Raw genomic sequence first — 24,026 nt, 5'->3', positions numbered from 1 at the left:
TGGGAGAAAGGAGACGAGCTGCTCGATTAAGTGGTATGTTCCGAGCTGTCAGTGGAGAGATGGCGTGGGAGGACATCAGTAGGCGAATAAGTTTGAGTGGTGTCTTTAAAAGTAGGAAAGATCACAATATGAAGATACATTTGGAATTCAAGAGGACAAATTGGGGCAAATATTCGTTTATAAGAAGGGGAGTTAGGGATTGGAATAACTTACGAAGGGAGATGTTCAATAATTTTCCAGTTTCTTTGTGATCATTCAAGAAAAGGCTAGGAAAAAAACAGGAAGGGAATCTGACACCTGGGCGACTGCCCTAATTGCAGATCAGTAGTGATTGATTGATTGATTGATTGAATTACAACCATCATCTGCAAAGAGGAAAAAAAAAAATATTGTCTACAGTTTGTGGAAAATAAATAACCAGGAATTCCTCCCTGAGCCTGACTACAAAAATGGACTGACGTAACTGTGAATGAAATGCATTAAGAATTATTGAATGGGTTATGCAAACAAACATACCATAGAAGAATAACAATACTGGTCCACTCATTCACACTCCCGTATTTTCTCAGCCCGTGTTCTGTAGTCAATACAAAGCAATTATATGTTTCTTTCCTTTCAATAACAGTTCCCAACCTTATGATGTCAGAATCACCAAATTCATCCCAAAAAGATAACCAAGAGGACCATTTACCAGTGCAAAGACTGGAAAACCAACCTCGTTTTTTGAGCAATTCCACCCAAAAAATATTAACCACCATGAACATTGTGCGATTTTTCATTTTTTTCATGTATATGTCTGTACAATAATTTATAATTCAATTTATTTATGATTGTGCAAAAACCTCAATTGCGGGGTATGTCAGTGCTTCGAAAACCTGACTCTCAAAGGGTTAAAAGTGAGACAGCATACAACTGCCAAATTAGACCAGTTTCCTTGTTGCAACTGGCCAGCTGTGATAAAGGCACTATTCATGTTGTCTCCGATACAGCTCACAGAGAAAATAAGAAAATTGCAAACTGCATGTGCTGGTTGCAATCGGTCTATCTTTGATGTAAGTGGATCTCTAATCTCTTTTTCATGTTTGTCACTTTGTAGGAGTGTCCAGACCAATCTCTGTCATGGAAACAGTGGCCTCTGTGGCTGTCTATAAAGTTTCAACATTAACAAGCCTGTTGAGGGCATTTTGTGGTCATCCGAGCCATGCCATGTTGGATCTCTAACATACCTTTCATGGGAAGGGTACCAAGGCCCATTGTGTGCGTTACAGTGACCAGTGAAATCTGAGACATACATCTGATCAACACATTTGAAATGAAATGGCGTATGGCTTTTAGTGCCGGGAGTGTCCGGTACAAGGACAAGTTCTGCTCGCCAGATACAGGTCTTTTGATTTAACGCCCACAGGCGACCTGTGCGTCATGATGAGGATGAAATTATGATGAAGCCGACACTACACCCAGCCACCATGCCAGTGGAATTAACCAATTATGGTTAAAATTCCTGACCCCGCCAAAAATCGAACCCGGGACCCCTGTGACCAAAGGCCAGCATGCTAACCATTTAGCCATAGAGCCGGACAACACAGCTGATACATCAGCGTGTCCTCACATGCACAGCTACCAAATTGAACTTGCTATAAATTCTATTATGCTACAACAGTTCCTTCTGCTGCATTAATCATTCAGAGTACAAAAGACTCGCAAGTCTGTTGCGACCTGGCTATACTCCTCCATCATCTGCTGCAGTAGCTGGACCCCTTTTTGAAGAAATTTAACGAAGTGGGAGAGGTAAGTATTTCAAGGATTTATTTGACAATACAGCTCGTATGTGCTTAGATGATGGCCAAATGTGCATAATGAGTCCATTGTTTGCATTACAGTGTCCAGTGAAAACAGAGACATACATCTGCTCGACACAGTCAATACATCTGTGCATCCCCACATGCACAGCTACCTAACTGAACTTGCTATAAATTCAGTGACAATTTGTGAGAGTGAATTAAAGTGTAATGTGAGAAGCTTTGTTAAAGACAATTCAAGCAATATGGTGAAAATCGGGAATGCTCTCAAAGAAATGGAATATATTGATGTAATTACAGGTAATGGCTGCTCTGCCAGTCTGTAACTCTGCTCATATTTTGAATCTTCTATCCCAGGATCTTAACAAGGACATCTCAAACATAAAGGAACATGTAGTACAAATTGTGAAATACTTCTGAAATAATAATTTTGCCAATGCAAAATATAGGAGTGAAGGAGGGCAAACACTAACCTTGCCTCAAGAAGTCTGATGTAATACACTGTCTGAATGCCTTCAATTTTACATTAAAAACTGGCCACTACTTATGAACATTTGTGAAGAAAATAGAGACAAGCTTCAAGATTCCACTAAATTACTTGAAAAAATTACAACTGTTACAAAAATTCACGTACTAATGGCACAAAAACAACATGTTTGAAAAAACGTTATAATCAAGCATTGGATGCATCACATTTTCTGGCTTTTGTTGTTCAGCTAGTATTGTTTTACATCCATCCGAGCATGAATGTGCATTTCAGATTGCCCATGAAAAATAAAGGGAACTTCATTTCTATCAACACTTTTGAAATACCAAGCAAAATCTAAATACTTCATTCCAACGATGTTCACCGATGAAGTGGTACAAGGTGTGTCTGCTTTAGTGATGGAAATTCAATAAAATGTCATTGGCAAGGTGGTAATAGACTAAATTATGCAACTCTTGATTGCTAGAGCATCATCCACTGATGCAGTACATGTGTTTTCTAAGTTTGGTGTTTGTTCAATATTAAGAAATAGAGTTGGTGTAGAAAAAGTTTACAAAATGTTTCTGTAAAAGCACTTAAATAAGGAAGCTATAAATGATACTGAAGATGAAGAACTAGTCTAGAAATTGGCTTGATGTTTTTTGTTTAAAAGAATAAGTCATGAGACAGAAAAACTGGTTTTAAAATATGCTGTAATATATCATACCCAATTCAAAATATTGTTAAATGCAGTATTTGAATTGATTATTATTCATCTTAGGTACTTAATAAACAATGAAGCATACATCAATCTAAAAATAATATAGTGAAAATTGGAAATTAAAGAATTATTTTATATAAAGATGATTTAAATTTTAAAAATATCATTGATTTTAATTTTAAGAATGTGTTGCCGGTGGTGAGAAGTTCATAACGTGGGTGGAATCATTTAATTCTTGTCATTATGCTAAAAAATTGTTGTGAAATAGCCACTGAAAAAACTAAGGAATTCTCAGACATTTTCGAAGAATTCAATTAAATATTTGTTTTTTGTTTGGTTCTGTATTTATGTAAATTTTTGGTAAAATCGCCATTGCAAGAATTAAGACATCTGAGACGAAGTTGATGAAATATGCGTTTTACTTGTTGTGAATTTTTTGTTAATTTAAAGAATTTTCAGGACTCACAGGAGAGACAGTTGATATTTATTTAATCATTATGAGTGTTCGAAGAAATTGTATTTTGGATACTGGAGATCTCCAATAGAATGCTTGTTGTAACCCATCTTTTGTATCAACCTGTATTTGCCACGTGGAGGTTTCGATCACGAAATCGCTGAGTTTCGCAATCGAAACCTCTAGAATGTGTTTCCCACATTACTATATTAGGTAAGGTATTTTCATTGGCTGGAATAACAGCTATTTTGATTGGTGAAAATTTCGGGTTGATTCGTAGGTAGCTTCTCTGATTGGCTGTTTGAGTGTTTCTCTATTTCTGGCCTTTGGCTACTCTGTTGTAGCAGGGCTCTGGTCCACGTCTTTGGTTTTCGTACGTCCTCACGGTCTTGGTGGTCTGCTCAGCGGCTCCGGTCACCTCAGGGTAAGCATGTTTTCTTTTCTCGAATATTAAATTAATATGTAAATTCATTTGTTTCGGAGTTTACCTTAGACCCTGCTTTTCAACGTTTTGGTTTATGTGTATGTGTACGTTGTTGAAATTTGAATTGTTTTCATGGTGTATCATCGGCTGGCGTAGGTTCCTTCAGGTTTGTTATTTTGATTATTACATTATTACTTTGTTGATATGTGCAAATATTATGTAACCCAACTCCGAAGAGAGAGGGGGGGAAGAGAATGAAAATCTTGTTTTCTTTTAATACCCTGATCAATAGGGGCAGGAGAGAGGTGAGCCTAAGTTTTCTGAGAGTAATCTGTTTTGATTATGTTACCAAGTTACATGTGCTGGACTCTTTGAAATAAGCTAAATATTTACCTGCTAATGAGCATTGCCATTATAACAGGAGTCCATCCTGTAGTCAGCACTTCCTTGGTGTATTTATTGCTTGCAGCAAGCCAAGCCCATAATGGGGTAAGGCCCACAAAGATCAGAATTAAGATTGGTGCCATCCACTGTTCATCACCTGGCAAGAATAAAAGAGAAATTAGAAATTTCCGATATTGCATACAACATTGAAACAATATGTAACACTACATGAAACACGAACACAATACTTTCAATCTCAGAGACTATTCAGTGAAAAGCAGCACCACATCTATTAACCTTTATCAGACTAGCGGTCAATACATCACCTAATAGTGTAGGGAGTGAGCCAGGAGTTACGGTCGATTTATCAACCACAGCATCACTCCTTTTGAAAAGGACAAGCGGTTGATATATAAATCACGTGGTTTACAGTGAATTATGGCTTATGAAAAGGATCTACTCATTCCGTTACTGATGAATGTGTCAAAGCATTGCACAGAAGAATTTGAAATCTTCCTTTCTCCCTAAAAATAATGCAAACATTGGATGACAGTGACAATGCAAACAAAATCTCACATTATTGAGAGCTACAATACCCATGTAGGCTATACTGGCAAGAGTGATGGTATGGACAATAGTTACATTAGTTCCCACTGAACATGGAAGAAGACCAGGAAACTTTTTCCACCTACTGAACATCGTTGATAGTTAGATGCACTTGTGACTGGTCAACTATAAAAAGAGCTCTGTGTTATCGCAGTGAGAAAGAATTATATATCAATTCATTTACTGCTATATATATTAGTGTTTGTTGGTAACTTAGTAATGAAGATTACTGGTGTTTATTAAAATTTATTTATGAAGGCCGATCAAATATAAACAGGACTTTTGTTCCTGAACATCAACAGTTGGTAGGACTGGCCCCGCGCTTCTGCTATGCTTAGGCGGGACCGTTAGGAGTGGGGAGAGTGTATTGTCAGATATTTCTCACCGTTTAATCAGTAATGCTCACTATGTCGGAGCAACGGGTGCACCCCTCCACTGCGCAACGCATAATTATAAAGAATCTTGCTCGTGAAGGAGTTACAGAGGCGGAAATTTGCCAGAGATTGACTACACAGTTCGGTGATCAAACATTGTCAAGGACGCATGCGTTTGCCTGGCATAAAAAGTTCAATGAAAGAAGAGAACGTGTGGAAAATCAGCAACACAGTCGCAGTCCTCAGATCAGCATTACAGACGAAAACATTTGTGCGGTTAAAGACATTATTGACAAAGATTGACGGGAGACAGTATCAGAAATTGCAGAATAAGTCTGAATCAGTTATGGGAGCTGTCAAGCAACCATCACAAACGACCTACAGTTCCGTAAAGTGTGTTCCAGATGGATCCCTTGCCTTTTAACCGAAAATCTGAAGTTGAAACGTTTGGAGGTCTGTCAGAGTCTTACAGCAAGGTTTGCGGATGAAGGTGATGCATTTTTGAGTCTGATCATCACCTGCGACGAAACATGGGTTCACCACTATACTCCCGAATCCAAACAAGCCAGTAAGGAGTAGTGGAGGAAAGGGGAGGGAGCACCATTGAAAGCCAAGACTTGACTCTCAGCTGGCAAGGTTCTTGCAACCGGTTTCTTGATCGGCGAGGCATTTTGCTGATTGATTTTTTTGCATGAGCGATGCACAATCAAGGATGCTTACTACTGTGAGCTGTTGAAAAAGGCGAGGGTTGCATATTGCTGCACAAGATGAGACCAACCAATGCGACAGGGCATCCTCCTCCACGACAATGCACGGTCCCCTACTGTAGCTCTGTCTCCAAGCTACAGGAAATGCATTGGACTACTCTTGATCATCCCCCTTACAACCCAGACTTATTGCCCTGGATTTCCATTTGTTTGGACAGCTTAAAGAAGCTCTAGGAGAGCAATGATTTGAAGATGACGAGAGTGTGAAAGGCTTCGTACGCAACTGGCTGGTGACACGATCCTGTTCTTTTTACGATGAGGGAATCAAAAAGCTGCCCATAAGCTTGGACAAATGCATTGTCAAAGCAGGAAACTATGTAGAAGAATAAATTGAAATTGCCTTGTGTTTTTCAATAAATGAATTTAAATAAAAGATAAAATCCTATTTATATTATATCCTTCCTCATACATTGAGTAGTTCCATCAGTGGTTGATTAAGTGTTTTTGGTTACGAAGGTTAGGTTTAATTTGTTTCATAGCTGGGTTGAGGGAAATGGCAAAAAATATTTGATTTTTTGGTTATAATATCTGTAGTTTTGTTGGCAGGATACTTATAAAGACAATTTATTATATGAAGGTATACCTCCTTCTGTACTTTCCCATTTTAAACTCGTATAGGTACCGTATTTCACATTATATTTCCTAAACCAGTCTGTTGCACCTATCATGAAAAAACAAGTTCTTTAAATAATCAATACAATAACAGTAGCATTGTAAATTTAGTTGTTGTTTGATTGATGATTGTTGTTTAAAGGGGCCTAACATCGAGGTCATCGGCCCCTAATGGTATGAAATGAGACAAAATGAAATGATAACTTAAAAAGTCCAAAATCCTCCTCTGACCAGAATTCAAAGCGTGAGGACAAAGAATGAATGGATGGATGGATATGAATTTAAAACGATCAGTGGATCCGACCCACAGTGCCTCACACATGCACAGAAGCTGGCACAAAACAATAGTATTACTGACCAAGGGACTGCTTCTATAACACGATGCTGAATCGATTATTCTTATAGTCGAAACTGGTCCAAAATCCAGGTCATCGGCCCCTCATAATGTTATTTATCGCTAGGAAAGTAGAACCATGCTATGGATAATGTTGCGGTACTAATCAAAAGTGGCATAGACACGCAGTATTCCACACATTATGGTACTATTCACAGGTAGTTTAATGCGCACATGTAACACAAACCTATGGTGTTTCTCACATTGCGGCGTTATTTACAGGCATCGCAAACCTATAAAGGTAACGCAAAACTATGACGTTCTTCACATAAGTGGACTAACCACAGGGATTCGTACTATCTCGTGGAATTCCCCACACAGTGGGAACTGAGCATAGGTAAGGCAGAACCATGGTGTCGCTAATCCCATGGTGTCGCTCATATAGGGGTACGAATCACAGGTACTGTAGGATCCACCTTCTGATTCACACACTGTCGCTACTAATCACAAACCTATTGCGTACCTAACATAGTGGTACTACGCGCAAGTAAATGCGACCCATGGTGTTCCCTGCATGATGGTACTAATTACCAGTAGTCTCATGGTTCTAATTGGATCATCCCTTGGTCACCCCTTTTAGTTGCCTCTTACGACAGGCAGGGGATACCGTGGGTGTATTCTTCCTCTGCGTCCCCCACCCACAGGGGGGGGGGGTTGTGTTTGGTCCGCGAGAGATATTTTATTTCCCTCAAGTCTGCCGGCAAGCCGGTTAGGATCCCCCTATCCGCCACCTGGGATGCACCACGTGGGAGTATCACCTCTCCCCCTGCTACGCCAGCGTAGTAGGTTTGTGGTAAATTTAGTTGAAGAAAGTAAAATTGCTTCAAGAGAATATAAAGTATTTCACCGACAAGATAATCCAAAAATCTTCGATTGTTGGTATCTGTTGCTGCTCTGCCAATTTGAACATTCTGCTATTGACACAGGTCTACGGTTAAGTAAACCAGCTGATCCATTGTGCTTGTTTGAGTCATCAGTCCATAGACTGGATTGATGCAACTCTCCAAGCCATTCTATCCAGTGCTATCCTTTTCAATTGTTCCTAATTACTACATCCTACATCTGCTCTAATCTGCTTGTCATACCCATACTGTTCTTACCGGGTACACTTCCCTCAGAAACCAACTGAACAAGTCCTCAATGTCTTAAGATGTGTCTTATCATTCTATCTGTTCTTCTAATCAAATTTAGCCTAAGCGATCTCCTCTCACCAATTCGATTCAGTATCTCTTTGTTCGTGATGCTTCTGTAACATCACATTTCAAAACCTTCTATTTCTTTCTGTGCTAATTATCATACAAGTTTCACTTCCATACAATGCTATGCACTAGATGAAAGTCTTCAAAAACATTATCAGTATTGGAAGTGGGCAAATTTCTTTTCTTCAGAAAGGCCTTCTTTGCTTGTGCTAGTCTACATTTTATGTCCTCTTTACTTCTGACATTGTTAATTACTTTACTACCCAAATAACAATATTCATCTACTTCCTTTAAGACTTCATTTCTTAATCTAATATTTCTGCATCAGCTGACTTTGATCGACTGCACTCCATTACTTTTGTTTTGGATTAATTTATTTTCCTCTTGTACTCCTTCCCCAAGACTCTGTCCATACCATGCAGCAATTTCTCCAGATAATCTGCAGACTCAGATAAAATAACAATATCAACAGCAAATTTCAGGGTTTTGATTTCCTCTCCTTGGACCATGATTCCTTTTCCCAATTCCTCAGATTTCTTTACTGCTTGTTCTATATATATTGAAAAGGAGGGGGGGAACTGCAGCCTTGCCTCACTCCTTTGTAGATTGCTGCCTTCTTTTACAAAGCTCTTGATTTTTATCACTACAGACTGATTTTTGTACAAATTGTAGATAATTCTTTCTCGGTATCTGATCCCGATCACCTTCAATCTAAAATAGATTGGTCCAATCAACATTACTGAATGCCTTTTCTAGATCTATGAATGCTATGTTCAAGGGCTTGTCTTTCTTAATTCGATCCTCTAAGATCAGACGTAAAGTCAGGATTGCTTCACGTGTTCCTACATTTCTTCTGAAGCCAAACTGATCTCCCAACACAGCTTCAAACTGCCTTTCCATTCTCCTGTAAATAATACGTGTTAAAATACGTGAGATCCTAAATTAATGGTGCAGTAGTTTTCAAACTCGTCAGCATCTGATTTCTTGGGAACAGGTATAACAACATTCTGTCTAAAATCGGATGGCACTTCTCCTGTATCATACATCTTACACACTAAATGGAATAAACTTGCCATGCTCATTTTCTTTTTTTCCTTGTAGTATCTGATGCCATCTCTTTTCAGTTTCAACTCAGTTAATTTATAACTGTTAGGTTCTTCAGTCTGCTGAAACTAATACTGATTAATAAATTTATAAACCATCTGAAAAGGAAAAAAATATGGTAACAGTATTATACTTGAAATAGAAACAACTTAAATAAAATAGAATTACACGAGGGGCTGATGACCTACATGTTAGGCCCCTTCAAACAACAATCATCATCATCATCATCATTATTATTATTTTCTCATACTATAATTCTTTTGTACACTATGCAAGGATTCATAATGAGCATCTAATGGTCCACCTATTATACCGGTAATTTCATTATTTCATTTTCGCTTACTTCAACTGCAAAGAGCACATTCTTTTGAAATAGGAATTTGTTAAACAATTCACCTTTTTCTTCTATTATGATCATTTTAAATTATGTTGTTTATATCAGTTTACTTGGTTTTCTTTTTAATAATAATATTATTGGCTTTATGTCCAACTAACATCTCTTTTACAGTTTTTCGGAGATGCCGAGGTGCTGGAATTTAGTCCCACAGGAGTTCCTTTGTGTGCCAGTAAATGTAACGACATGAGGCTGCCGTATTTGAGCAACTTCCAATACCACCAGTCTGAGCCAGGATCGAACCTGACAATTTGGATTGAGAAGGCCAGCGCCTCAACCGTTTAAGCCACTCAGCCCAGCGGTTTTCTTTTCTTTTGGAATTAAGTTTAATTTAAAATAAATTTGTACCTTAGGAAAAATGATCTATTCTTGATGTTGTCATCCACAAAAGTTCTTTCTTCCATGCCTCGTAGGGACCCTTGCACTTTCCTCATCCTTGCCATTAGTAGTTTCATTCTACATCTTTTGCAATTTTATATATTGTTTAATTTGTTGTTGACCTGTGAAAGATTACAGCAGGCACATTTAAAATTGGTTCAAGAAAATACTGCTCATGTTCTTTTGCAAAATGGTACTAATCCTTCTCAAGCATCCTCTGCTCCTGTCTTTTCACAAGATTGGGTTCCTCCTACCCAACAGTTTGTGTTCCTTCTGCTCAAGTTTTCAAAACCAGCTTTGTCTCAAGCTGGTGCTTCTGCTGAAATGTTTTCTACTTCCACGATTTCGTGAGCTGGTAATCTCCTTGCACAAGGTTATGTTCCTCCAGTGTTTTCATAAGTGTTCAGCCACATACCGCACCCGCCATCTTGTATGCTACAGTCAATATCTAAGATTTTGGTAACCTTTGTTGATGATATCATTTCTTTTCTTCGATTCCTGGTCGGGTTCAAGGATCAGAATATTGCGTAGAATCTTAATCATGATCAGGTTTTTCAAATACTCTAACCATACATCACTGGTGCTCACTTAGAACATGTTCTGAAAGCTATCTCCCAATGATGGATGATCAACAGTTTTCACACTCACATTCTTTATCCCCTCTTGAGCTTTGTATTCACTCATACAACAAGTCTCTAATGTTCAAGCTGGTTCTACTGACCTTCCTTCCTTCAACTCAACTGAAGCTCTTGTTAATGTTGTACTAACTCTTCATTCATCTTCAAGGATATTTCTAAACATTAGGAAGATGACCCTAATCCCAAGGCTGTTACTGACTGTATTAAATCTGGTGAGCAGGTTAAGCCATATATCCTAAAGAATGGTGTTCTGTGCTGTCCTTCTCGTGGAAGAAGAGACCCCAAAATTGTTGTACCTTCGAACCTTGTTCCTACTTTGTTCAAGTATTTTCATGAGTCGCCTAGTGGTGGAGATTTTGGTATATTCAAGACTAAGGAGACAATCTGTAAACATTTTATTTGGAAAAGGCATGGATAGTGAAATTTGTACTATGGTCAAGACATGCCAAATTTGCAAAATCAGCAAACCTACTCTCAATACTCATTTAGGTCTGTTATCACCTGAACAAGCCTCTCGTCCTATGGAGAGATTATTCATTGGTTATGCTGATCCATTTCCATGGTCTATGAACAGTCATTGTTTTGTACGTGCGTGTGTGCATGCGCATGTGGACACCTTCTCATGTCTTATGTGGCTGTTGTCAACCTGTATGGCTAATGTTAGCACAACTAATGATTGCTTGAAACAGGTTTTCACATCTTTCAGTCCATACCAATTTTTGGTCACTTATAATGCCAAAGATTTCACCTTAAATCAATCTCATAATTTCTGCTTTGATTGATCAGTTTCTCATGTGATCACAAGCACCTACTATCCTAGGCCTAACTATGCAGAAAGAGTAAACCGTAACCTCAGATCTGCCCTAATTGCATAACATTCTTTTGATCATACAAAATGGGATTCATATCTTCACTGGTTGGCATGCACATTCAATAATGTAGTTCATGAGTCAGAAAATCTGGCATCCTTGATGTTAGCTTTTACTCCAAATTCTCCATCATCTAACCTTCGGTCAATTAACAATCTCCTCCCCAAGCTAGTTAACTTGGATATGATCCGTGAGATATGGCAACGTGTTCGTAGGAATCTAAAGGCTTTTTATGCAAAAGAGCAACAGAGATATTATCATGGACAATGACCACATAATCTTGTTTTATTATATCATTTATATGTGAAGATTTTTCCAACAAGTAGTGGAGCTGATCATGTCATTAGTAAACTGTCTCCTAGATTCAGAGGGCCTTGTACCTTTTAAAAATTTTTAATGCCTGTTTCAGTGCTAGTCAGTGACCTGCAAAGGAAAAGAATATGCTGTGTGCATTTGTCACAAGTAAAGATACCATAGTGAAAGGTATATTTTATTTTTTATTTTTAGCATTTGCTTTACGTCGCACCAACACAGATGGGTCTTATGGCAACGATGGGAAAGGAAAAGGCTAGGAGTGAGAAGGAAGCGGCCGTGGCCTTAATTAAAGTACAGCCCCAGTACTTGCCTGGTTGAAAATGGGAAACCATCTTCAGGGCTGCCGACAGTGAGGTTCGAATTCACTATCTCCCGGATGCAAATTCACAGCTGTGCACCCATAACCGCATGGCCAACTCACCCAATGAAAGGTATTTGTAATGCTTTACTTGGGATACAATTTTGAATTGGAGTTCTGAGAAATTTTTGACTGTATTAAACATAGTTCATATTATGCAGGATGAAGGATTTTATACTTTTTGCTAATTGTCGGGTGGCCAGCCAGGTATCAAACCAAATATTCACAGAATACTCAACTGTTAGATATTGAGTGTAAATATTTAAAATTATCTTCTGTATTGCTATTTGTGTATACACCAGGGTTAATTCATTATAAATTAGGAGTTGATTATTTGTAAAACTGTCCTATGTATGGGTTATTATTCTGTATGAAGTGCCTATGGAAATTACTTCCTATGTTAGGATATTTCATAGTTAATCTGGAGATAAATAGGAGTCATATGTTAGTTATGTCTAGCTCTTATCGAATAGTGTTCATCAGGTTAGGTTAATTTTGGTGTATTTTCTCTTGTTGTAATCTGAAAATTCCTACATTTTCCTGTTTTTCAGCTTAAATTCTTAAATCTTTAACATTTTTTGCTTTATTCTTTGGAAGAGCTGGGCTCCTCTGTTGGAGCAAGGCTAAGCTTTGTTGGAGCAGTAGATAGTTCCAGTCCGATTACATGACATCATATGTGATCATCAGAAGGAAAGGGTCCTTCTATTTGACATAAGTCTTCTAGTGGGACTAAATTAACTAAACTCTGCAACCGGAAGTAATGTTTTGTTGAAGCCCTTTTATCACTACTTAACCCTCTTGGATCCAAGAGCCGATCTGGTCGGCCGCTCCCCATCAGCTGGAAGAGGCCAGAGCTCCGCCTCCACTCTACTACTATAAAGTGCCAGGCCATTTTCAGTGGAAATACATGTATTTTAAAATTCGCGTATATCTACCGGTGTATAGTAAATACCGGCATGAAATTTTCTACATATCGACTACGTAGAACAAAAAACTGGTTTAGAGTGATATAAAGAGTCAAGAACGTTTTATTGTTGATTTATAGTTGTTGATAACGTTAATTTTAGAAAGAGGAAAACATTTTCGCACTTTCTCTCTCAATATCTACTTTGAAAAAAATCATTTACAATACAAAAGAATATACGTAATTATGTATAATGTATTTCTAAATACAATTCTATAGAATAACTAATTTTAACGAGAAAAATAAAAACTTAAAAAATAAAAATTCTAACATATGTCACTAGTAAAAACAAGACAATTTTACTCACCGATAAAATTCGAATATATGTATCGATGTTTGGCAAATACTGACAAGAAATTTTCTACGTGTGGAAAACACAGTATTGAAATAATTCTGAATTATTAAATAAGTAAAAAACAATAGTTGATATTATAGTTTTTGTTTTCAGAAAAATTATTTTCTCGTTTTCGGTTGAAGTATTTATTAGAAAAATAATTTTACAATACAACAGAATTTACGAAATTAAGAAATCTATGGTGCTAAAGCCCTGATTTGCTTTGGCCTACTACGCGACCGCTGCTCAGTTCGGATACCTGCAGTTTACGAGGTGAATCGTGGTCAGTGGGTCGGATCCTCTCAGTAATTATTCTTGGTTTTCGAGACCGGGGTCACCCTCTCACTCTCAGATATCTCTAAATTGCAATCACTTGGGGTCACTTAGATTGAGTGAACCTCGAACCAACCCTCAGGACCAGGTGAAAATTCTTGACCTGGGCAGGAATCGAACTCATGACCTCCGGGTGAGAGGCAGGCACGCTACACTTGGCCCTGGAGACCGGCATTTACATAATGATAGAGGACTATATGTGACTATGAGGTTTAGCAGAGAGTAAGTGAAAAGTAAATCGAAGTATGATATGGGCGGAGAATCAGACGGTGGGGCATGTTTAGGTCCAAGAAGTTCCTTGAAGGAGACAGGAGGTTGAGGAATGTTGTCGGGCTCATTGGGACAAATTTCCACAAAATGTTCTCCAGAGATATCATCATCTTCATTATCACTAGTTTCATCTACCACCATATTCAGAGTAGCTTTAGTGCCGTCAGAAACAATTAAACGTCTCTTCTTTACCAGCGCTGATTTCGCGGGCGTGTCCGGTATAATTTCGTCGCTACTCTCTGAACGAAATTCCCTATTGCTATCCGATAAATCATCCGCGTTAACTTCGCATTGTTCCAAATACTGCATTAATTTATCGTCATCAATATCTGCTGAAAAACTATCACGTGAACAACTTGCCATTTTGCTGTCACAAATCCACTCACTGCAAGGAGCTATCTCTTACTGACCGGTTAGCGGTATTTGTAAACACTGGAAACGACTCTTGTGAAAGCTATAACACCCTCTTAGAACTTCCAAAGCAAGGTCAGGCACACAATAACGTGTAGCCCTTTTACTACAGGTTGTAACAAAAGTATGCACGTCACTATAGGTTGCCTAAAAATTATCTATATCACAGAATTTTAAGCCGGCCGATGTAATCGGCTCTGGCAACTTCCGACTGGATTGCTAAAGGCCGACCAGATTGGCTCTGGCAATTTAAAGGGCGGGTGCTTGCACTACCGCCTGGCACCAAGAAAGTTAAGCCTTCTCTACAGGGACACTATTTTCTAAAGCCATTTTATAAATAAGGATTCCACCTCTTCTGTGTACCAGGTATGGAAGGATGTTGCTGTTACTGGTCTCACTGTGTTTCAGCCTCTGAGAACACTACTATCCTGTTGTAAAGAGAAAAAAAAAACAAAAAAAAAAAAAAAACACCCTGGTGGCTGAGCAACCCTGGTGCTGGAGTATCAGAAGGACTAAAATGTGATGTTGAAGCATGGTAGCAGTGGCCAAGCTATTATTTTTCCATGCAACTCAGCGATGCCAGATTCCTCATCAACAAGGCCTCAAAGTAACAATGTGCAAGGTTTTTGCCTATTTCAGGAAGACATTGCATATCAAGAATAGTCAAGCCTGTAGTGGGTCATCCCCCAACCTTCTAAATTACTTTTAATCTTGCTTGTGCAAGAAATGTTTTATCAAGGCATGGTTTAGTTTTGGGGAAGGAGGATGTGCCAAATGTAGAGTAAAGAATCTGGATTTATTCAGCAAGTGGAAACATACTTCAATGTGCGAAGTGAAAAAGTTTTGACATTATTTTCGTAAGCGCGCAATCATTTCGTGAAGGGGAATTTTAGAACATCCCGTGCGAAACCGTGCGCTTCGCTTCCACCCATCTATCTGACGGCAGGAAGAACCTTAATTTCAAAATTTTTAAAGTGTCAGTAGGGAGTGAATTCATTGGCGGCCCATTTTGAAAACCTGCATGCTGATTGGTAGAAAAATCTGTTGTTCTGGAAGTTTGCTGCGTGCAAGCCGGTGTTCCTGGTTGGATGCTCTGTTCGCATAAATCATTCTCTACTTGGGTTTCATGTGGGACGGACGTGTTTCCGTGTAGCTCTTGCTCAATAGGGAGCATCGACTGTTGTCCTTCATTTCAACATTTTAACTCAATTTTAACTTATGTAGGAATTTCACAGGACAGTCCCACATCCTCGTTTATGTCAAATTTTATTGAAGTATTACAGTGCTGTAATACATAACATTTGGATCAGGGAAACTTTGCTCCATAACCTTATGTAACCGTAAAATTAATTCTCTAAGTTCGTTGTTTGCCTGTTTCTGGTAGTACAGAAGTAACCCACTGCAACAGGCAATCTTAGATTCCACCTTAGGTTTTGAAGTCCACTGTGTGAGCATAAGTTGAATTCTTTATGTCCACTGTTTGTTTACTTTTGTAGAATGGGACTAGTCCACTGTGCAAGGAATCTTATATTCCACCTTAGGGTTTGTAACCCACCATGTATTTGTAATTTGAATTCGTGTTAATATCAATTGCTTGTTTATTCCTGTAGAATGGTACTAGCCCACTGTATAGCGGAATCACATATTCCGCTTTAGGTTTGTATTTGGATATGCTGCTGCCTCACGGTATGTATCCATGTATGTGAAAACATTTTGTGGTGATGCTTTTAAAATCCCCATGATGTTTGCTTTAGTTTGTTAATCTTTTCTAAGTTATTAACCTTTAGTTTCCAGCATTTTAAATTCCCTTTTGATATAGTGTTTTTAAACCTGACAGCTATTTTCTTTCAGAAGGAATAACATGTGGGTTCTAAAGGCAGGACCATGACTTTGAGTGCCTGCAAGCACTCTGGTAGAGAAGTGTACTTCCTGAAATGTATGGTTAGGTAAATTTTTTATTTTCTTCACACTTTAATTTTTTTAAAGCAACCTTCATTTTCTTTTAATTTCCACTTGAGTATTTTAAGAGCAAGTGCTCTTGTTATTTAATTTCCTTACACAATTCCCAAATTGAGTAGGTTTCAAAGGTACAGATCCTTTGTGTTTAAGTTATTTCTTTGAGTATGTTAAAAATAATAATTCTTGTTATCTAATTTCTTTATATTTAATTCCAAATTGAGTATATTATAGTAATGATACTCATTTGTAAATTTTTCAATATTTAATAAATCATATTTCTATAAAATTGAATAGCCTTCTGAACATCTCAATGTCACCAGTTACATTCCTGGCAGGGTTGTTCACACTTTCCACATCAACTGTTCCTACCTGCACATCTGAATTTTCTTTTAATTTCCTTGTTTGCTTTGTATTAATGTTACCACAGAGGTACAGTTATAAGATGTCACATCCAATGATAAACATAAGAACTTGCCAAATATGATTGAAAATCATTGAAGAAGTTGAAAAGGATCCATTTGAAAAAAAAGAATAGGTATACGTCACAAAGGAAAAATTAAGTGTATCCTCCTAAAATTATATATACCTAAATACAGTATCTTGGGTTAGGTTTTTCAACCCTGAACTCCATATTTGCTAAGAAGAATGAGATAAAAGACAGCAAACTGAGAAATTTGGTAGTCAAACTAGAAGAAGCAAAACGGGAAAATAATCTGCATTCACCAAGCTGAAAAATATCCTTTTCAATTGGTTCCAGCAAAGTGTAGGCTTCCAATTAGCCTTTAAATGGGACCATATTAGGAGATAAAGCCAATAAGATAGCCGCAATACTGAGCATAGATAATTTTGCTGCATTGAATGGATTGACTGCACAATAAATAGCGACATTGACTGTGGGATCAGATTTAATTTGGAAAACCAGTAGTTTGAGCGTACCTGTCACACAAAAACATGCATAAAATACCAACTAATGAAAATAATTCACTCAAATTCCGTGTTCATGCCATTGAAAGTTATGACACAACCATACTTCATTCCTTGAATGACTGCTGGTGTGATACATATGTTTTGTTTGAAATAATTTCAAAAGAGCAGATCTGTATACCCCAAAAACATTGCAAGATTAGATGATGAGTGGAATCTAAATTTTTCGTAAGTATTTCTGAAACACTGCTGTATCCATGAAATGGATATGTATCAGGATTGTCGTTATTCTCCAATTTCCTATCACTATGGTTCTTTTGTGTCAGTGGCCACGCGCGTTTGGAAGGACTTGGCGCGACACTTTCAATCTCACTTTCTTCAACAATGATCTTCGTACTTTCACTGTTGCCAGCACTACCCTCAATCCCAGATTCATTTTCCAAAATGTCACTATTGTCAAAAATCTACATATAAAACACTGTCTACAAGAGCTTTCAAACTCTCATTGTCATGACCAGAATGCAGGTTCTACAGTGTAATGCATACTGAATATCGATGAAAATAAACTGTTGTTCAACAATTCCAGTGTCACAAAGAAATACAGATAGCATTGTTTATCCACAGTACATGCCTCTAGTTCCTGAAGAGTGTGTATTGTGAGAATTTATATTGCAAAGGGAATCTAACAGCATCATTGTAAGCTGAGCTCATCATCTGATTCATGCACCAAAACACTGCACGCAACAACAGCTTGTAAAATGATGCGAATGGGTTAAAGAACGACATGGACTAGTTTTCAAGTAAGTTGCAGGAGAAAGTGCTGGTGTGGACACAGAAGGTACAGAGTTGTGATTCAAGACTGCCATCACTGCTGGAGGGGTACGAGCTAGAAGACATATATAATGTGGAAGAGATCAGACTTTCTTTTACAAAGCCATTCAGGATAGAACAATGGCACTGAAAGATCAAATCAAATCAAATCAAATCAAATCAAAATCACTTTATCTGCAAAAAGGTGTCTACCTCGGTGGCAAATGATATGCAAAAATACATTGTTCTCAAGCACTAAATTTTAAATTAAAAACAAAAGATATTTTCCTAAAATACAGTATTATACAATTTACATTAATAACTTTTCTATTAAAGACACAGCTCATCCTTAATAAATTTATATTATTTACAAAATTCTAGTCATATCATCTTCTGTACTTACATAATCAACTCGTATACAGTATGTGGAATCACTTCAAATAATACTATACAACTGCTATAAAATTTAAATTTACATTGCTTTTTTTTTTTTTCCTTGCCCCATTTTGGTACCTAACGTGCACCATGACCTGCTGCATCTTAACCAGAGCCCCTTTTGCCACCGCTTTTCAGAGTCCCTGAAGGGCCTTCAGAGCTACCATAGTGGTCGCAGAGCCATCAAAGTCCCCACTGTACTTCAACCCTACAGGTAGTCCCCCACTTCAGCTGTACAATCTCCATGGACAAGGGGATGGAATTAATTTATTCACAAAAATTCTTTATTTACAACAACCTGCACAGGTCGAATGCCCTCAATTTTTTTTTTTTTCACTGATGCTGTTTATTCTTTTCTTGAATATCTGTACAGATTTGGAAAAGGATCAAACACTTCCCTGGGTAAACTGTTCCACTCCTTCACACCCTTCCCAATGAATGAAAATTTACACCAATCGTTTCTGCTAAAATCCCGTCTAATTTTATACTTGTGGTCAGCTCTGCCAATATAATTATTTTCCAACTGAAGCCTCTCACAGATTTCTCCCATGCTCCCTCTCCTGTATAGGCTCTACATAATCCTGTAAGTCTAGGTTTCTCCCTTCTCTTACTTAAAGCTTCCCACCCAAGTTTCTCTAACATTTACGATACACTACTTTTTCTCCTGAAATCCCCCGTTACAAATCTTGCTGCCTTCCTCTGCACACCATCTATTTCTTTTACTAGGTATGAATCTTGTCAAGGGGAAAAAAGGTTGAAAGATCGACTTACCACTCTGATGGGCATCAATAGTAATGGCAGTGATAAGAGAGTGCCAGTCATAATGGGAAAGTCATTAAAACCAAGTTGTGTTAAGAACACAAAAATTACTATGAAATATGCTGGAAACAGAAAGGTCATCAAGTTTTTGTTTTAATTTTTAATGTCTCTATGGGTACACAAGGAAGAGAATGACACTATTCCCGGATAATTGTGCCGTTCATCCACAGGACACCTCATTTCTTCATAATGTGAAAGTGTGAATTTCCCACCAAATTATACCAGCGTGATGAAGCTTCTTGATCTTGGGATAAAAACATGTTTCAAGCAACTGTATTGGAAGCACCTAATGTAGATCACTATGCGCGGATGCCGGGAAAGAAGCGATCCATTTCACAGTGATTTTTTAATACTTTAAAAATTTTTGGCTAGTTGCTTTCCAGTTCAACAACAATGAAGGTGTTTTAATTTAATCCACCTATTCTATACTTTTATTTTCACTTATAGTGGTTACATAAATAGACTCACAGTTAAATGGAGATTTATAACATGTAATAGTTGCTTTACGTCGCACCGACACAGATAGGTCTTATGGTGATAATGGGATAGGAAAAGTCTAGGATTGGGAAGGAAGCGGCCGTGGCCTTAATTAAGGTACCTGGTGTGAAAATGGAAAACCATCTTCAGGGCTGCTGACAGTGGGGTTCGAACCAACTATCTCCCAGATGTAAGCTCATAGCTGCGCGCCCCTAACCGCATGGCCAACTCGCCCGGTATTTCACAGTGTTGTTTTTTTTTCTTCTGCTAGTGGCTTTACGTCGCACCGACAAAGATAGGTCTTATAGCGACGTGGGATAGGAAAGAGCTAGGAGTTGGAAGGAAGCGGCCATGGCCTTAATTAAGGTACAGCCCCAGCATTTGCCTGGTGTGAAAAATGGGAAACCACAGCAAAACATATTCAGGGCTGCTGACAGTGGGATTCAAACTCACTATCTCTCGGATGCAAGCTCACAGCAGCGCGCCCGAAACTGCATGGCCAACTCGCCCATGTCCCAACCCACTCTAGATAACAGTTTCCATAAAGGTGGTCTCAGCTATCAGTTATGTGGGGCAGAAATAAACCCTGGTGGTGCTGCCTTTAACGATGATTAAGAACAATTAAGGGGGGATGTCAATGAAATACACCAAAATATCAATATTTTTTTTATTCTCATATTTAATTGCTTATCCTTTAGAGATTATATTCACAAAGTTTGAAATGTGAATTAAATCTCTAAGCCTGTTGAATAACTTAAAGCTCCTGATGATGCACATAGGCCACGCCCACCTTTCACGACATGCAGTCGTACCAGTTCAAGTCTTCTTGTATTTATTGATATTTATCCTTGCATATTAGCAGAATTCTGTACTGGAAGGCATAATATAACTACAACGTGGCCAGCAAAGTTCACATCGACTATGTTTATGATTTAGAAGGCTGTGAAATTGGTGCGAGTATTGCTTTAGTTGACATCTCTGTTTTAGCCATGTGACTTGCTATGTATTGCCGATTGTTTATCTGAGCGGTGTTCATGGTAACAGCTAATATGCCTAGAAGTAGTAGAATTTTTAGGAAACACAAGAAATGTTCAAAGGACGAAATGTGAACCTGGCAAAAGTGACAAATAACGTTGTGGCTAGTATCTTCACACCTCCAGGTGCGTCTAAATCTAAGCTGAAGAAATGCTTGGAAAGTGACTACAGTGATGAACTGAAGGGAGATAATGGATTTAGGTTAATTGATATCCAGTTACATAGTGTACCTGAACCAACTTTATTAGCAATAAAGTCGGTCTACCGAGGCCTTCTGAAATCCTGAATTTCTCCGCCGAAGTCTCCATGGAGAAACACAATATCCCAATGAATCCCTGAACTCAATGACATGGATATGGTGCCCTAAAATCACCTTTTGCTCCTTCACCACTGTCAAAATTATCACAAATGATGATGATCTTGTCTACAATGATGGAAATAAAGTAAGAATTAAAAAATACTATTCTAAATATGGGCTTCAAGACTGGAATCTGCACATGCAGCATTGTCAGAACTATCGACCAGAAACGTGTTGCTTCAGCCGAAACTGAAGTTCTGGCTAGAATGAAACAAAGAAGGCAACAGAAAAGGGGTGAAAAGAGAAAAGCAGAAGATGAGGAAGACAAAGACTACAGTCGTGGAGCAGTTTTAGCTCAATAAAATAAGTGTTTTGTGAGAGACAAACTTTCATTGATGATTTTCAGTATTTCCATTTTTTGAACAAGTTCCTTTTCTTCCGACACTATGACTGATAGATGAAAAATCTTTTAGTTAATAAACTAATAAGAACACACATTTTATCACAACAGAAATGGTATATTTGAAAAAAATAACATTTTAAAACAGCATTTGTTGAATACTTTTCACTACTTTTTTAATGCAAAATTTTAAAATGTTTAAAAAAATGTTGATATTATACCAAGAAAGATATCTTTGCACCTATTTGTTTAAACACTATTGCTGAGATTAAATTTAAATTTTCAGAATTTTTTTTTCAAAGGTTTCTTGAAAAAAAGGTACATAAATTGGTATTCAAAATTAAAATTTGGAATTTCAATATAAACTCAAAATTTTGAAATAGAAGTCTGAAAATTGCAAAATTCGTAGCTAATTGTACTACTAATTAGCCTATCAATTTTCATGTGTATGTGAATTGTGGTATGCGAGATATATGGTATTTTCCGTGCACATGGAATCAAAACATAGATATTTCAGCGGTAGCCAAGCATTCTTATGAAACAAGACACGGAATATCATTTGACAAGACCAAGATCCTAGCAGCTATCCCTTGGAATCTGGAAAGGAAAATCCGCGAGGCTATCGAAATCAAGAAACATCCAAACAATATGAATTTAGAAGAAGGATTTAAAATCAGTAATTCTTGGATGCCTATCATACATAGATTAAGACATACAGACCACAACATAAACACGCAGGTCGAACCTCCTATTACAAAACGGCGTGGGCAAGCTCCACTACCTGGCTGTGACACATACTTTCCAGTATTCTCAGGAGACAGCCAGGGGGCTTACGTGAGCCAGAAAGGCTAGAATATATAGACCCAGGTCAGAAACCACTCTTTGTAGTGTGATTGCTGTCTGGGAGACTGATTACCTCGGATCGAGTAGGGGTATTTCAGTCGCCTTGACAAAGAATACTGCAATGTATTAGAAACGTCAGTAAACTGTATGTAATGTACAGAAAACAACAACACGGTTCAACCTGGAAAATAAACTAAATAATTCTACACACCGTGGAAGCTTCACCTCGTTTTTTTTTTTTGCTAGGGGCTTTACGTCGCGCCGACACAGATAGGTCTTATGGCGACGATGGGATAGGAAAGGCCTAGGAGTTGGAAGGAAGTGGCCGTGGCCTTAATTGAGGTACAGCCCCAACATTTGCCTGGTGTGAAAATGGGAAACCACGGAAAACCATTTTCAGGGCTGCCGATAGTGGGATTCGAACCTACTATCTCCCGGATGCAAGCTCACAGCCGCGCGCAGCTTCACCTCTAACGAAAACAAATGATGAAGTGAGGATATATAGTACTGGTATGAGGTTTTAATGAAGTCCACATACAGTATTGTATTGTATTATTTTATTTTTCCCTCATTTTTATGCCACCTGAATTCATCATTTTTCCCCACAACAACAGTAATTTCCCCCTCTCCCTCGAAAGCACAGAGGTTTTACTGAACAGAAAGATATGAACATACTTTTAACTACAATGGTGGCTGGTACTCCTGACATCATCAGTATGATGACTTTGAAAGAAGCCTCGAAGTAACAACTATCAAAGTGCATATACAATCATTACTTTGGCCTCCCCTCTATACTAATACCACTTCCTTACTTACTAATCTATTGTTGTCTGAACATTACATCTGCATTATAGACTGTTATGCCTTTCAGCATTAATTTTAGGTTAGTTTTTCTGTTTACAAAAAATGCTACCACTATTCTAAAATATGATTTATGTAGTTATCCTCACGCTATATGAAACAAAGGATAAATTCTGAAAATTAGTTTGGGTGTTTTGATTCTTGAAGGCAACAAGCAGTAAAACATAAAAGAAAGAAGATTTATCAGAAAGAATACTCACCAATCTTATTATAGAGCACAGTAGCTATCCATGAAAGCAAAGCAAGAGTGATAAGGTCTCCCAAACTGGCTGCTATTGGAGTTGCTACATTGTCAGGATTGATATGGCATTGTCGAGAAAATATGATCACAGCAACCATCACAATACCTGCAGGGTATAGAACACATGTATCACAATACAATCTTTATCAAAGATGATACCATAAACAACAATGATGTCATTGCCACCACTGAAAGTTTACTTCACACAAAATGCTGAAAATTCATCAAAGCGAATATATTGGACCAAGACAATAAACCAATGCTTCTCAATTATTAACTTATCTCGAAATGCAAGGAATGCAAGTACCTATGTCTATCAATTTTTCTTTAACCTCAACTGTGTTAGTTTTCTCTAC

The 24,026-nt window shown here is 37.9% G+C and overlaps 1 protein-coding gene across 16 annotated transcripts in view; it reads right to left on the bottom strand.

Annotated features, from left to right (window-relative positions):
• Positions 1-24,026, bottom strand: part of LOC136864266 (solute carrier family 41 member 1) — a 196,999-nt gene that overhangs the window by 45,808 nt on the left and 127,165 nt on the right. For all 16 annotated transcript variants that reach the window (XM_067141026.2, XM_067141024.2, XM_067141021.2 and 13 more), the window contains 2 exons: positions 23,630-23,776; positions 4,258-4,405 (listed from right to left, as the gene is read on the bottom strand). In XM_067141026.2, the coding sequence (XP_066997127.1) occupies positions 4,258-4,405; positions 23,630-23,776 (295 nt within the window). The remainder of the gene's footprint in view (positions 1-4,257; positions 4,406-23,629; positions 23,777-24,026) is intronic.

This window comes from Anabrus simplex, chromosome 2 (genome assembly GCF_040414725.1).
Source record: "Anabrus simplex isolate iqAnaSimp1 chromosome 2, ASM4041472v1, whole genome shotgun sequence".
Lineage (NCBI taxonomy): Eukaryota > Metazoa > Arthropoda > Insecta > Orthoptera > Tettigoniidae > Anabrus > Anabrus simplex.
Note: the sequence above shows the minus strand (reverse complement) of the source record. Positions and strands in the feature narration are given on the sequence as shown.